General features: G+C 43.1%; 1 protein-coding gene across 1 annotated transcript in view; it reads right to left on the bottom strand.

Annotated features, from left to right (window-relative positions):
• The window catches only part of LOC145352943 (single-minded homolog 2-like), a 104368-nt gene extending 103594 nt beyond the window's left edge, over positions 1–774 (bottom strand). Inside the window, exon 1 of the mRNA XM_080203251.1 lies at positions 570–774. Within this exon, the coding sequence (XP_080059377.1) occupies positions 570–744 (175 nt within the window). The 5' untranslated portion in view covers positions 745–774. The remainder of the gene's footprint in view (positions 1–569) is intronic.
• Between the last annotated feature and the right edge of the window lie 13737 nt (positions 775–14511).

The following is a 14511-nucleotide window of genomic DNA, read 5'->3' as shown; positions in this document are numbered from 1 at the left end:
GGGTCCAACACAGTAATTACTAGCACATCATTGGGCAATCAAATTAATTAGCGAAACGGCGTAGGGAACTTTGAAAATTCTACATGGCATTACTCACGCACCCTCAATGCATGTTATATATTGAGAAAGTGTGTGGATACGTTACAAAAGCAAAATCAAATTCAGCAGGACGTGCAGAAAACTTAATGTGAATTTTAAGTGAAGAATGATTCCTAATGCATGACATTTAGGGTGATATAATTGCACTGTCGGAGATCTAAGTAGAAAAGAGCCCCAATGTTTTATAAGTTATCCTTTTAAAGATATTAATTCAGGCAGATTTCTCTTCCTAAAACCCTACAGATTAGCTATTCTTCGAAGGTTAAAAATGAAACATTCAACTTTCGATGAAAAGGGAACTTTTGGAAGAGAGAGCCTTAAAAGAGAGTTACTATTGCTGCAAGGATTCTGGGTTCAAACGGGAAAAGGCGTTTGAAAGATTGATTGAATGATAGGGCATCGAGCAAGGCAGATTTCCCCCGATTTGGGAGAAAACGGCTTCTCTCGATGTTCTTCCGGCTGCTGCTTACCCTCAGGAAATACAGCCCTCATCTTGAGATAGCTGGTCGTCAGTCTGATGATTGAGGCTTTGTCCAACTGGGAGGTGATGGCCGAGGGTAAAGGCAGCAACTTAGCCAGCTCGTAAAATTCCCCATTTTCCTTTTCTCTCCTCGTCTTCGCGGCATTTTTGGACTTTTCCTTCATCTCGCCTATTGTACTGGAGTGTTACTGACATAATAAATACACTTTCTCCGTAGCCCCGAAAACATTCGTTTATATATTATTTTTTGAACTTCTTTTCTTTCTCTCCCTCTGTCAATGCAACAGCCAGAAATATCACTTGAGCCTTTTAAAAGGTCCAGATAAATGGTGGCTCTTCCAGCTCTGTACACTTCTTGTGTAATATAAATACGATGAGACGGGGGAGGACTGTAGCTTTCACTAGCTGCTTCTCCGCAGCACCTCAGTGTTCGCCCTCCAGGCTCGCTTTGCGGGCTGGATCCCTGTGAAATTGCTGCGTTAACTTCACACTCAGGTTCTGCCAATGATGACTTGCCTCCTTCCCCACTCCCTCCCCCTCTCCCCCACCCCCTCCTTTTCTTCTAGTTGCCGCTGCCTTAATCGGCGATTTCCTCCCCCTCTTGTCTCTTATTCAACCTGTCCTCCCTGTTCCCCGCGGCAGAAGTTGAGGGCGAGTCCCCGGCAACTCTCTCCTCACTTTGGGGCTGGCGGTTCGCAAGGGCGAGTCGCCCCAAGCCGTTTCGATACCTCCTACCATGGACTCGGGAGGAAGACGGAAACCTTCAAGAGGTAAGCTTTCGATTCAGGTCAGATCCCAGACTGGACTCCCCTTGTCTCCCGTCACCATTGCCAGGTTCCTACTTCCTACTGCGTAACACGCGGATGATGTTGCCTCAGTGTTATTATGCTGGCTATCTGGGTGAGTGAATGGGTGGGTATTCTGGTTGTGCGATGCTCTTCCTCCGTTCTATCTGCCTCAGTTATTCCACCTCCTTTCAGTTGTGACCCCCGCCCCCCATCATCATCTCCCGATCATATTGCTGAGTGTGTGGGATCCCCAGAGGGTCCAGACCAGCGCCCCAGGCTGTGATGACACTGCTTACGTTTCCTCATTACCCTGTGCCACAAGCTCAGCGGCTTTGTTCGAGGTTTCTGTCACTGGCTGGGAGCTCCTGGTTAAGTTTGCATGCCCCTATTTTGACCTGAGATTCACAGCGTGCGATCCATCCAGCTCAGACAGAAGCTGTTCCCCATTCTGTCGTGTGCCAGTAGCCGGCCTGCTCTCTCACTCAGTCCCATGTTAGGCAGACACACTCCTATTCGCACTCTCTGGACATTTACACTACTCTGAAAGAGAATGCGCTGTCTTTGCTAACCCTGTCACCATTTCATTCCAGTATTTTGCAAGTGTGTACTTGTGTTCAAAGAAGGGAATTAGAACAATCCCCTGACTCAGTAGGTGTTCCCAATGTCCCTCTCGCAGTTCTGGCAACACCTGTGGCAAGAGGAGCAGAAGTTAGTCTCTGATCAAAGGAAATTCATCTCAAACCTTCACTCCACAGTCTCATTCACTCATCTACTCACTCACTCACGCACTCACCCATCGCCTCATTCACTCACCTACTCACTGAATCACTCACTCACTCAGCCTCCCTCACACACACTCAGCCTCCCTCTCACGCACACTCAGCTCCCTCGTAAACTCACTCAGCCTCTCTCTTACTCACACACTCAGCCTCCCTCATACACTCAGTCAGGCTCCCTCACACATACACTCAGCCCCCTCACACATTCAGCCTCCTCACACACACAAACTCAGCCTTCCTCACACTCACTCAACCTTCCTCACACTTACTCAACTCCCTCACATACTCAATCAGCCTCCCTCACATACTCAGCCGCTCACGCTCACTCAGCCTCCCTCACACACTCAACCTCCATCTCACACATACACTCAACCTTTTTCACACTCATTCAGCCTCCCCCACACACTCACTCAGCCTCCCTCACACACTCACTCAGCCTCCCTCACACTCACTCAGCTCCCTCACACACTCAGCTCCCTCACACAAACTCACTCAGCCTCCCTCACACACACTCATTCAGCCTCCCTCACACACTCACTCAGCCTCCCTCACACTCACTCAGCCTCCTCACACACTCAGCTCCCTCACAAACTCACTCAGCCTCCCTCACACACACTCACTCAGCCTCCCTCATACACTCACTCAGCCCCCTCACACAGCTCCCTCACACACTCACTCAGCCTTCCTCACACACACCCTCTACCTCCCTCACACACTCACTCAGCCTTCCTCACACACACCCTCTACCTCCCTCACACACTCACTCAGCCTGCCTCACACATTCACTCACCTCCCTCACACATTCACTCAGCCTCCCTCACACACTGTTTTCCTCACTCACACTCAACATCCATCACACACACACTCAACCTCCCTCACACTCAGCCTCCCTCACACACTCACTCAGCCTCCCTCACACACTCACCCAGCCCTCTCACACACTCAGCTCCCTTACAAATTCATTCAGCCTCCCTCACACACTCACTCAGCCTCCCTCACACACTCACTCAGCCTCCTTCACACACTCAGCCTCACCCACTAACTCAGCCTCACTACTCAGCCTCACTCAGTCACCGCCTCACTCTCTAACAGTCTCACCCACCCAAACTTCCTTCATGCACTAACAGCGTCACTCACTCACACTCACAGCCTCATTCATTATGAATTATGAATTTAATCGGTTGTTATGTGGTTCAGTTATTATTTCACACTACTTCATTTGCTGATTTTATCAATCGCTTACCTCTCTCGTACACCGTTTCCCTCCTCCAATTATTCACTCGCTCACTGCCTCACGCGTTGCTATCTCACTCATTTTCTCCTGAGTTAACTGTCTCTCATTATATAAGTCTCACTTACTCACTGTTTCTCGCTCTGCCTCGCTCACTCGCCGCTTCACTCCTCACTTTCACATTCGCAGAGCGATTCGCTCATACCTACACACTTCGCCGCTTTAAACAATTACAGATTTATCAAGAACGTGAACACAGGACAGCTATTCAGATCACATCGCAGCGTCCGCCATGTGCCTTTCTCCTGAAGTTCAGTGATTACGGCTGCCCCGTCCACTTCGAGCGGATGATTCAATAACACAAATTTGGCCAATATCGCTGTCTTGTATTACATTCAAACGGTCACATTTTCTGCACTATTCAATTTGAAATGTTGATTCTTGTTGGATTCTATTTTACTTACTAAAATGAATTGACAGAAGGGATAAGTGTAAAATCTATCCATTGTCCATACAATGAACAGTGGCAAGATGCCTGCTCCATGTCTGCGCTAGGTTCGGCATATGAGCAACCTCTGGGCCAACTGAGTGAAACAATGACAGAGATAAAAGTAGAGTCGTCTGACTGAGATTACTCCGTACGGTAGCTGAGGGAGTGCATTAACCCGATTCCCTTGCTCCACGTTTGATGCGGAGTGGTCTGCACTATTTAATCAATTGTCTTCATCTAATGGCGAGAGATACCTATCGTCCTTCGTGAACTATTGCTAATTATCATTAGCAACCTTCTTTTCATAAACAGGGGGAACACACACCCCACTGGGGTCTTGAGCCTCAACAATGAAAATTTCAAATCCAACGTCCTGATCAAGCGACTGACATTATTTTACGACAGTAAATAACACTGTTAAATAAATTCACATTACAATAAAGCAAGTCCGTATTGTACTGAAGTTACCCGCTGAACATAATTATGTGCATGCTGTTAGTGATATACTATAGTTATGTGACATTATTCTGTTTCAACTATGTGGCGAATATTACTCTGCCGGAATTTTGTATCTGGCATTATTAGAACAAAGAACAGTACAGCACAGGAACAAGCCCTGGGCCCTCCAAACTTTTACTTAGCCAACCGACTGCTTATATCCCTCTATTCCCCGTTTGTTCATTTGCCTATTAAGATATGTCGCCAACCACCTCACTTGGCAGAGCATTCCCGGCCCCCACCACCTTCTGTGTAAAAAACTTTCGACGCACGTCTCCACTGAACCTTCCCCCTGTTATCTTCAAGTTGTTCCCCCTTGTAATTGTCATTTCTGCCCTGGGAAAAAGCTTCTAACTGTTCACTCTATCTGTACCTCTCATCACTTTATCAACTTGTATTGTAATTACGTCTGACGTATTAATATTATACTTACAAATTTGCAGCTACGTACACTTTACAGCTGATATATCAGGGTTATGCCATTATATCAATTATGTAATTGCTTTATTTTAAGTCTGTGGCGGACAATACTCTTATGGGCCTAACCTACTTGCTGCAGTTATGTGACTCGCATTGTATTTGATGATGCGCTTGACATTACTTATATTGTGTTAAATCACAGCCTACATTCAACTTGTCTGACAAATATCTTGTAGATATGTAACTCAAATGTTGCAGTCATGTCTGATAAATGTAATTATGTGACTGACATTAAAATGTTATATTAATATGACTGATAATACATATATTTATGTGGCTGGGAATATGTTACTTGTGTTGATATGGCTGATAGTTTATACTCTAGTTATGTGACTAGCGTTAATATATTGCTGTAGGTTGACAGGCATTATTATTTAATTATTCTCTGACTGAAATGATTGATACAGCATTGAACAAGTTCATTGATAGTCAGTTCAGATAGGAAAACACCCCATTTGCCAATTCAGATGAGTGTGACATATTCTAGAGCATCATTTGAAAGAGAAGGCAAGGCATTAGTTTTGTTCATGGGCAAAATTTGTTCTTCAACCCACACCACTAAGAGACCACCTGGCGATTTATCATTTTGCTTTGTGCAAGGTCTTTTGGTATATATTTTTCTACCTATTACAGTAACTTTATCTCACAAGAACTTCATTGGGCTGTGAAGTGCTTATGGAAAGTCCTAAGCTTGTAAGAAGTGATATATAAACACAAGGTGGATTTGTCTATTTATCAATTATAATATGTAGCAATGTGACTCAGGACTTTGTCATGCAACTACGTGACTGACATTACATTTGTATATTTATACTATTTTTAAAAATTTATTCATGGGATGTGAGCATTGCTGGCTAAGCTAGCATTTATTGTCCATCCCTAAGTTCCATAAAGAACATGGCAGTGAACTAACTGCTTGAACTGTGGCAGTCTGTGCGGTGTAGGTACACCCACAGTGCTGTTAGGGAGGGACTTTAACACAACGATAGTAAAGGAAGGGCAACTTATTTCCATGCCAGGACAGCAATTGGTTTGGAGGGGAATTTCCAAATGGCAGTGTTCAAATATGTCTGCTGCTCTTGTCCTTATGGTAGTGGTTAGAGCTTTGGAAGATGTTAAGGAGTGTTGATGAGTTCTTGCAGTGCATCTTGTAAATAGCACACACTGAATGTTAGTGGATGGAGTGCCAGTCAAGCTGACTGATTTGTCCTGAATGATGTCAAGCTTTTGAAGTATTTTTGGAATTGCATTCATCCAGGCAAGTGGAGACTATTCTACCACACTTCTGACTTGTGCCTTGTAGGCGGTGGACAGACTTTGGGAAGTCTGGAGGTGAGTTGCTTACTTTAGGATTCGTATCTTTAAGTGTAGCCATAAGTTTTTATATGGCTGGATCAGTTTAGTTACTGGTCGATGGTAATCTCCAGGACATTGATGGCATGTGATCCAGAGATGCCATTGACTGCCAAAGGGCAATGGTTAGATTCTGGTTGGAGATGGTCATTATCTGGCACTCATATGGCACAAAGTTTACTTGCCACTTGTCAGCCCAAGTTTGGATCATGTCCAGGCCTTGCTGCTTCAGTGTCTGAGGAATTGCAAATGGTGCTGAACATTGTGCAATCATCAGCAAACATCCCCACTTCTGACCTTATGATAGAAGTAAAGTCATTGATGAGGCAGCTGAAGATGGTTGGGCCAATGTGTAAAGACCCAATCTGTTCAATCTTTCCTCATTACATAAATCCTTCACACAGGAATGAGTTGAGTAATCCTTCTCTGAATTGTTTCTAATGTAGTTATATCCTTTTCCAAATAAGGAGACCAAAGCTGTACCTAGTATTCCAGATTTGGTTTCACCACTGCCGAGTACAGCTGTGGAAAACATCTACTTTTATATTCCATTTCCTTGCAATAAAAGTCAATGTTCCATTTGTGTTCCAGGTCATTTGGACCTGCACGCTAACTTTCTGTTAGGTGCCAAGGGCACCCATTTCCCTCTGCAAAATTTTCTTTTGCAATAATTGTCCCTCTAATCCTTCCACCAATGAAATATATGCCTCTAGTCACTGACCTCTCTGCCAAGGTAAATAGGTCCTTCCCATCCACTCTGTCCAGGTTCCTCACAGTTTTGTACATCTCAATCAATCTCCCCTCAGTGTCCCCCATTCCAAGGGGAACAACTCCAGACTATTCAATCTTTCCTGGATGCTGCAATTTTGAAATATCAGCCAGTATGGACTCCTTCACTACCTTAGAAGTTGAAAACAGGTATTGAACATTGTATAATCATCATAAAATATACCCACTGCTGACTCTACGTCGGAGGGAAGGTCATTGATGATGCAGCTGAAGAGGGTGGACCTAAGATACTGATTTGAGGAACATCTGTATCAATATCCTGTGGCTGAGATGACTGAACTTCAACAACCATAGCCATTTTCCTTTGTGCTGGATATAATCCAAACCAATGGAAAAGTTTTCTCCGATTCCCATTGACTACAATTTTGCTTGAGCTCCTTGATGTCAGATTTGGTTAAATATTGCCTTGAGATCATGGACAGTCATTCAGCTCTTGAATTAAGATCATTTGTCCATGTTTGGATCAAGACTAAGTTGAAGCATTTGCAACCATTTTTAGAGTACTGAGTGGATGATCCATCAGAGCCAAGGCTGTAATTGGGTCTGAATTTGAGTAGGCTTGGCAGAACATAAACTGAGTGTCAGTGAGCAGGTTATTGCTAAGTGGAGGCTGCTTGATGGCAATGCCAGCAACACCTTCCATCATTTTGCGAATGATTGAGAGTAGACTGATGGGGTAGTAACTGGGTGAATAAAATTATTCTGCTTTAGATGAACGGGATAAACCTGGACAATTTTTTACATTGTCAGGTAGATGCCAATGTTACTATATTACATCAAATTGGCTAAAAAGTGTGTTTGTTCTGGGGTACAAATCTTCAGTAATACAACCAAGATGTTGTCAGGCCTTTTCTGTACCCACAGCATTCAGCCATTTAATAACACATGGAATGAATAGAACTGGCTGAATACTGACATATGGGTTACTGGAGACCTCAGGAGGTGGTTGAGGTGGATCATCCACTGGGTACTTCTGACTAAAGATGCTTGAAACGTGTCTTTTGCATTAATCATAGAATCATATTTTGGTCGCCGCACTTACGCAAGGATATTTTGGCCTTGGAGGGAGTGCAGAGGAGGTTTACTAGGCTGATTCCGGAGTTGAGGGGGTTGAGCTATGAGGAGAGGCTGAATAAACTAGGCTTGTACTCGTTAGAGTTTAGAAGAATGAGGGGAGATCTCATTGAGACGTATAAGATGTTGAATGAGATGGATAGGATAGAGGTGGAGAGGCTCTTCCCGCTCAGAAAGGACAGTAGGACTAGAGGGCACAGCCTCAAGATAAAGGGGGGTGCGGTTTAGAACAGAGTTGAGGAGGAACTTCTTCACTCAAAGGGTGGTGAATCTCTGGAATTCTCTGCCCATTGAAGTGGTGGAGGCTGCCTCGCTCAATATTTTTAAGACGCGGGTTGATAGGTTTTTGATAGGCAAGGGGATTAAGGGTTATGGGGAGAGGGCGGGAATGTGGAACTGAGCCACGACAGATCAGCCATGATCTTATTGAATGGCGGGGCAGGCTTGGGGGGCTAGATGGCCTACTCCTGCTCCTATTTCTTATGTTCATATAATCCCTACAGTACAGAAAGATGGGCTGCATCAACCATAATCCCACCCAGGCCCTATTCCCATAACCTCACATTTTTACCCTGCCAATCCCCCTGACACTAGGATCAATTTACCATTGTCAGTCTACCTAAACTGATGGGAGGAAACCAACGCAGACGTGGGGAGAACGCGCAAACTCCACGTGGACAGTGACCTGAGGCCGGAATTGAACCCGGATCCCTGGCGCTGTGAGACAGCAGTGCTAACCACTGTGCCACAGTGCCATCCCTAATGTGCTGGACTCTGCCATCATTGTGATGTCTGATTATTGTGTTGAAATTATTTGTGGCACTTCTAGGACGGGCTGTTCCTGTTGTATTTTGAACTTTCTGAGTTCGGGCGATTTGTGGACGCAGGAGACTGAATCGATACTCAGCGATCGTTGCTATTCAATTTTTGCTGACATTTATTTCTGTGGGTTGGCGGAAATTGGCTTATGACCCAAGGTGCAAAGAAGATCTGGAAGAATGTTGAAAGCTTGTAATATTTACGCGGGGCATCTGCAGAATCACTCGGCATTTAGATGAAGGAGTCACTGTCACTGGTCACTATCTTGTGGCGTGTGATTACCTAGCCAGCCCTTTGTTTTGGCAGCTCTGCACAAGCAGTTCACACTCTTTGTGACACATTTAATTTCAGAGTAATTCATTTCAGCGGCAAATCTGCCTGGTCCCAGCAATTAAGTAACCTTCGATTTAGGATATCATGGCTAGTTTTTTTTCAACAATGGCTTTCGCTAATAGCAAAAGATTAATAGTTTCTTTATCAGATGTTGTAACATACATATACCGAATGAAATACATCTGTGTAAGCTTACATATAAAAATTCTGATTCAGTCATGTTTTAAACCGACTAATTCTCGAACTAAATTTTAAAATGATGCGAGTGCTTCTCTATAATATGAAAAGAAGTGGGAAGCTGCAAGAAATTCGAGTAGAAAAGTTTTGCAACGGGTATCTGAAGTGGCAGGGACGGGACTAATGCCAAGTCCCTGTTGAAACATTAGATCATCTCTCTGGATCACATGGTGACAGACATGCTGCCTCTATCTCTTGATTCTACGCAGTGACCTGTACTGGATACTGAGTTTATCGGAGTGAAATGTATATCGTCGCGACTTGTTACCCAACTCCTTCAATTACTGGCACTGTTGCATGGAGATAACGGATGAATTATCCTTCGCATCTATCATCTGAAGACAGCGTTAAAACCCAGTGGGCTCTGGAAAATATCTTGATGATGGTGCAATGACCACTTATTACATGTGAATCAAATTGAAACCAGATAACCCGCATTATTTGCACCCCAAATGCACATTTTAGCATTGCAATTCTAACAATCACCAATTTATCCTACCAATCTTAGCCGCACATTCGGGCAAACACAATACAATCTAAATGTGCAGTTATGCATTAATGTGTGAGATTTATTTTCGACTTACCATTGTTTCCAGTTACAACATCTAGAGGGTGCAGTAAGTTAAATAACCCTGTGCAGATATTTTACCAATGTTTTCCAGCTTTGTACTCGCTGTTATAAAAAGGAATGCAGTTTTATTTAGTTGGAGATAACATTGTCAACTCTTAAAATTAAATTATATAATGATAGAATAGTCAATCATAAGTATGTAATGGTGATATTCTATAAACATTGCAGGGATGATGGATTGGGCATGCCCACCAGTTTGCTGACTCGTTGGAATGATATAGTCCACAATTCCTTACTTATATCTCACTTATGCCATTAGCAGCCTTTTCCCCTGGTTTCTGTGGCTATGACTCATCCCTATTCTCTCTCTCTGCAATATAAATATCCCCTACTTTCTATGCCTTTTAGCTTTGACAGAGAGTCATCTGGACTCGAAACGTTGGTTCTTCTCTCTCCTTACAGATGCTGCCAGACCTGCTGAGATTTTCCACCATTTTCTCTTTTGGCCTCACTTATACATTACATTTTTGATGTATGTGGCCAATAGCCGTATAAAACAGCGACAGCCGTTTTTTGTCCACTACGGGATATCACACACGAAATTATTTATTTCTATCCGCATCTAACTGTCAATAGTGTGGCAACTAGGGGATTTTCACAATAACTTCAGTGCAGTGTCCATGTAAGCCTACTTGTGACACTAATAAATAAATTATAAAACTTTATATTTAAAATAAATCCTCATACTCACCTTAATCGCACCCCCAGCCCCCTCCATTAAGGAAGACATTTTTACAACTTGGCTGTCTCTGAATTAATAGGGAATAACAGTAAGGAAATAGATAGCTCATTTGAAGAGTTGGCGCAGGCACGATGGACCGAACGACCTCGTTCTGTATTGCCTTATGCCTTATTCTTTGGTTATTCCCGAAGGCTATCTCTCCAATTTTCTATATTTGCTGCTTCACTGTATCAATGATACATACATTTGTAGGGCCTTCCTGGAAAAGAAGGATTCCAATTGGTTTAATGTAGCCGCCAGGGTAATTGCGAATGCACCGCTCGGTGCAAAGCATCGCTGCACATATTAGAAAGTTAAAGCACTCAATTTGCATGGTTCCATGGTTAAAATGGGACGTCAACTGATGATCAATCGGTGAAATTGCGGCGGATCACACTCGGTGCGATTTGACACATTAATTGAGTTTAGTTAACACCGTTCTCACCAATGCGCGCAATCTCCATCGCCCGTTGCGGCAAAAGCCACGAATACAGCTTCAGCCATTATTCACCGGTGAATTAATATTTGTCACTTCCCTTGGTTGGTGAGATTCACCTGGAGGGCGGAAATTGAATTCTACCGAGTGCAGGGAAACAGCCAGTTCTCCGTATCATTCAACCCAGTTCATTTCATTTATTGCTAAATGATTTGCAAGGTGCAACAAGGACAAATAGTTTTCTAGTGTATTCGGCTGGTAATGCAAGCGCAACAGGGACGCTTTGGAGTTGGAAGGGGCTGAATTATAAAGCATATTTTGTGAGAAAGGAAGTGGGGAAGATTGAGAGATTCTATAATGTTTTCTGACAGCGAGTTTTAAATACTTCTATTTGTTTCTAATAAATACATTTTTTGACACGGCAGGACTGATTCCAGTGACATTACTGCTTGAATTATGTAATTTCCCTCCCAACAAATTGAAGAGGAAGAACACAAAGAATCGAACAAGAGGATTTTAATATTCATTCTGCGAATGTTACAATATTAATAAACGATTCATGGGGCTGTTTACTGAAAGGCAACTTGTTAAACTGCTCCTAGTTAATTTTACATAATCGAATTCCCATCGATCGAAAAAAAAACTTTTTGATATTAAAGTAACCGAATGGGGGTTATTTTCATGATTTCACGAACAATAGGATTTTCTCAGTAACTTCATTGCAGTGTTAATGCAAGCCCACTAATAGATAAATAAACATACAAACTTCGGAAAGAAAAATAGACGAGAGAACTGAGCGACAAGTTGCGCTTTTTAGTCAATACATTTGTCCAGTGGTAAGGGGCAAAAATAGTTGATGAGCATTGCTGTCCAGGGTTGCATTGGAGTAGAATGCTTCAAGAGTAACTCTGATTTTCATTTGATTACATTTATTATTGTCACATGTGTTGAGATACAGTGAAAAGTATATAGGGGAATTACACAGCAACTTCATTGCAGTATTAATGTAAGCCTTACTTGCCACTAATACATACACTTTAATTTTAAAGTTTCCTGCGCGCTATACAGACAAAACATACTGTTCATAGAGTGCATAGGAGATAAGGAAAGGAGAGGGTGCAGAATGTAGTGTTACAATCGCTGTTAGATTGCAGAGAAAGATCAGTTTAATATAAGATAGATATATTTCAGGGCTGACCACCAGTATGTGTGTTGTGGAAAGATTTCCAGCCAGATCGCCAATATCTGCGCCTTCCAACAGCTGTGCAGAGAGCCCTTGTGAACTAATCAGTAAATTTATTTATTTTGTTTCAGAGGCTGCGACACAAGCTATCACTTTCTCCCAGCCTGCCATCGCTGATGGATTAATGCAAGTGGCCGATGTGGAAAAAAAACGCCTCCGCCAGATGCTGAACACTTGCCCACAGAAAAAGTCCTGGAGACTTTCAGTGCAAGGTTTTTATTTTTTAAAACACTTGGTTAGAATTTAATGTTCCCCAGAGTTTGGCTTTTCTAGAGCCGCCCACTGATCACATTTTACTCACTTTCAGAGCAGAAAAACAGGCAAGAAATGGTGACGGGCTTGCAACCAAACTTTTATCTCTGCACATTTCAGTAATTGACATATTCGCACGTCAATATCTCCTTCCAGAACTTTCACTTTGGAACATGTGCATTGGAAATTGTTTTGACCATGTTTGAATGGTTCAAGTGTTACGTTAACCTTAATGGTAAAAATGTACATTTCCCTGGCCTTCCTCTCTCTTACCCATAGAATCCATACAGTGCAGGAGGAGGTCATTCGGCCCACCCAGTCTGCGCCAGCTACAATTCCACACAGGTACTATTTTCATAACCCCACATATTTATCCTGCTAGTCCCCTGACACTAAGAGGCAGTTTAGCATGGCCAATCCACCTAATCTGCACATCTTTGGACTGTGGGAAGAAACCGAAGCACCCGGAGGAAACCCAAGCAGACACGGGGAGAACGTGCAAACTCACACAGATAGCGACCCAAGCCGGGAATCAAACCCGGGTTCCTGGCGCTGTGAGGTAGCAGTGCTGTCCGCAGTGAAGCAGCAGTGCTAACCAGTGTTCCACCGCGCCGCACCTGAAGAGTGTCTTATCCTCTGTCTTTTCTCTACCTTCATTCATCCATTTTCAGGAAATTATCGATGATTAAAAGTTTGCTTTTAAAATCATGTTAAATGGTAATTTGATGCCCCCCGAAATAAATCCAAATCAGCCATAAAACAAACCCGTCCACGGTGCGGGTAGGAAATGTCTGAATGGTTCGTGATATAATTGTAAATGCTCATTTATAACAATCTCAAGAATCAAATCCATCCCTTTCGAAGACATTTGTTGTTAGTTCGAACTTGTTCTTCTCTGATTGGTGGGCATTATCTCCGTGCCTATAAGGGAACTTGTCAAGTGTGTACTTTGTGGACATTCTGCACACGGTGGAACTTTTGCTTAACATCGCAAGCTACCTGTTACAAATCTATTAATATGAGAATTACTTAAAATGTTAATGCGAGTACCGAATGCACGTCTTGGCCGAGAAGGATTTTAATTGGGGTATGGATGCGTTTTTTCATTGTAATGTGGAGATATATTAAGGGCGCCAAGGACATGACTTCTACCCAAAGAAGCTGGCTGCGATTTGGGATCAATTCATTGTTAAACTTGGTTGAGATCACCGCGAGTGTCTCTCAGCTTTAGGGGTTTAGATGAAACTCTTTAATAAACAATCCGGCATTAACAGGGTGAGTGATCCTGAAGTAACACTTCACGGTTACCGGGTACACGGCATTGTCTTGTGGAACTTCAGGTGCATTTCACCTTAAATGTTAGGAGCTGATAGGGCATTACTTATGCGATGTTCTTTAAGTAAAAAACTGATGCAATTTGGCATGGTGAATTTCTGACTCTGCTGGTTACTTTCTATAATGTCTTATAGAATGTTTACTTTTTATTTCCCCTCCTCACACAGCACGTCTCTCTTCAATTCATAGACCATGCTTAACTTGGAATAGATATCCGCTTCCTCATTTGTCCTTGGGTGAGAATCTGAGATCCCCTTCCGTAATAACAGCAAAGCGGGTCTACCGCCATCAGATGGACTGCAGCCTTTCCAGAAGCTAGCTCACCATCAAGGGCAATAAACCAGCCACGTCCACTTCCCATGAATTAAAAAAAATGGTTAGTAAAACCAGGGGCTCATACAGTTGTGGAAATTCATTTGATTTATCACACCCGATATTGATT

This window comes from Carcharhinus amblyrhynchos, chromosome 15 (assembly GCF_965287045.1).
Source record: "Carcharhinus amblyrhynchos chromosome 15, sCarAmb.v2.hapA, whole genome shotgun sequence".
NCBI lineage: Eukaryota > Metazoa > Chordata > Chondrichthyes > Carcharhiniformes > Carcharhinidae > Carcharhinus > Carcharhinus amblyrhynchos.
Note: the sequence above shows the minus strand (reverse complement) of the source record. Positions and strands in the feature narration are given on the sequence as shown.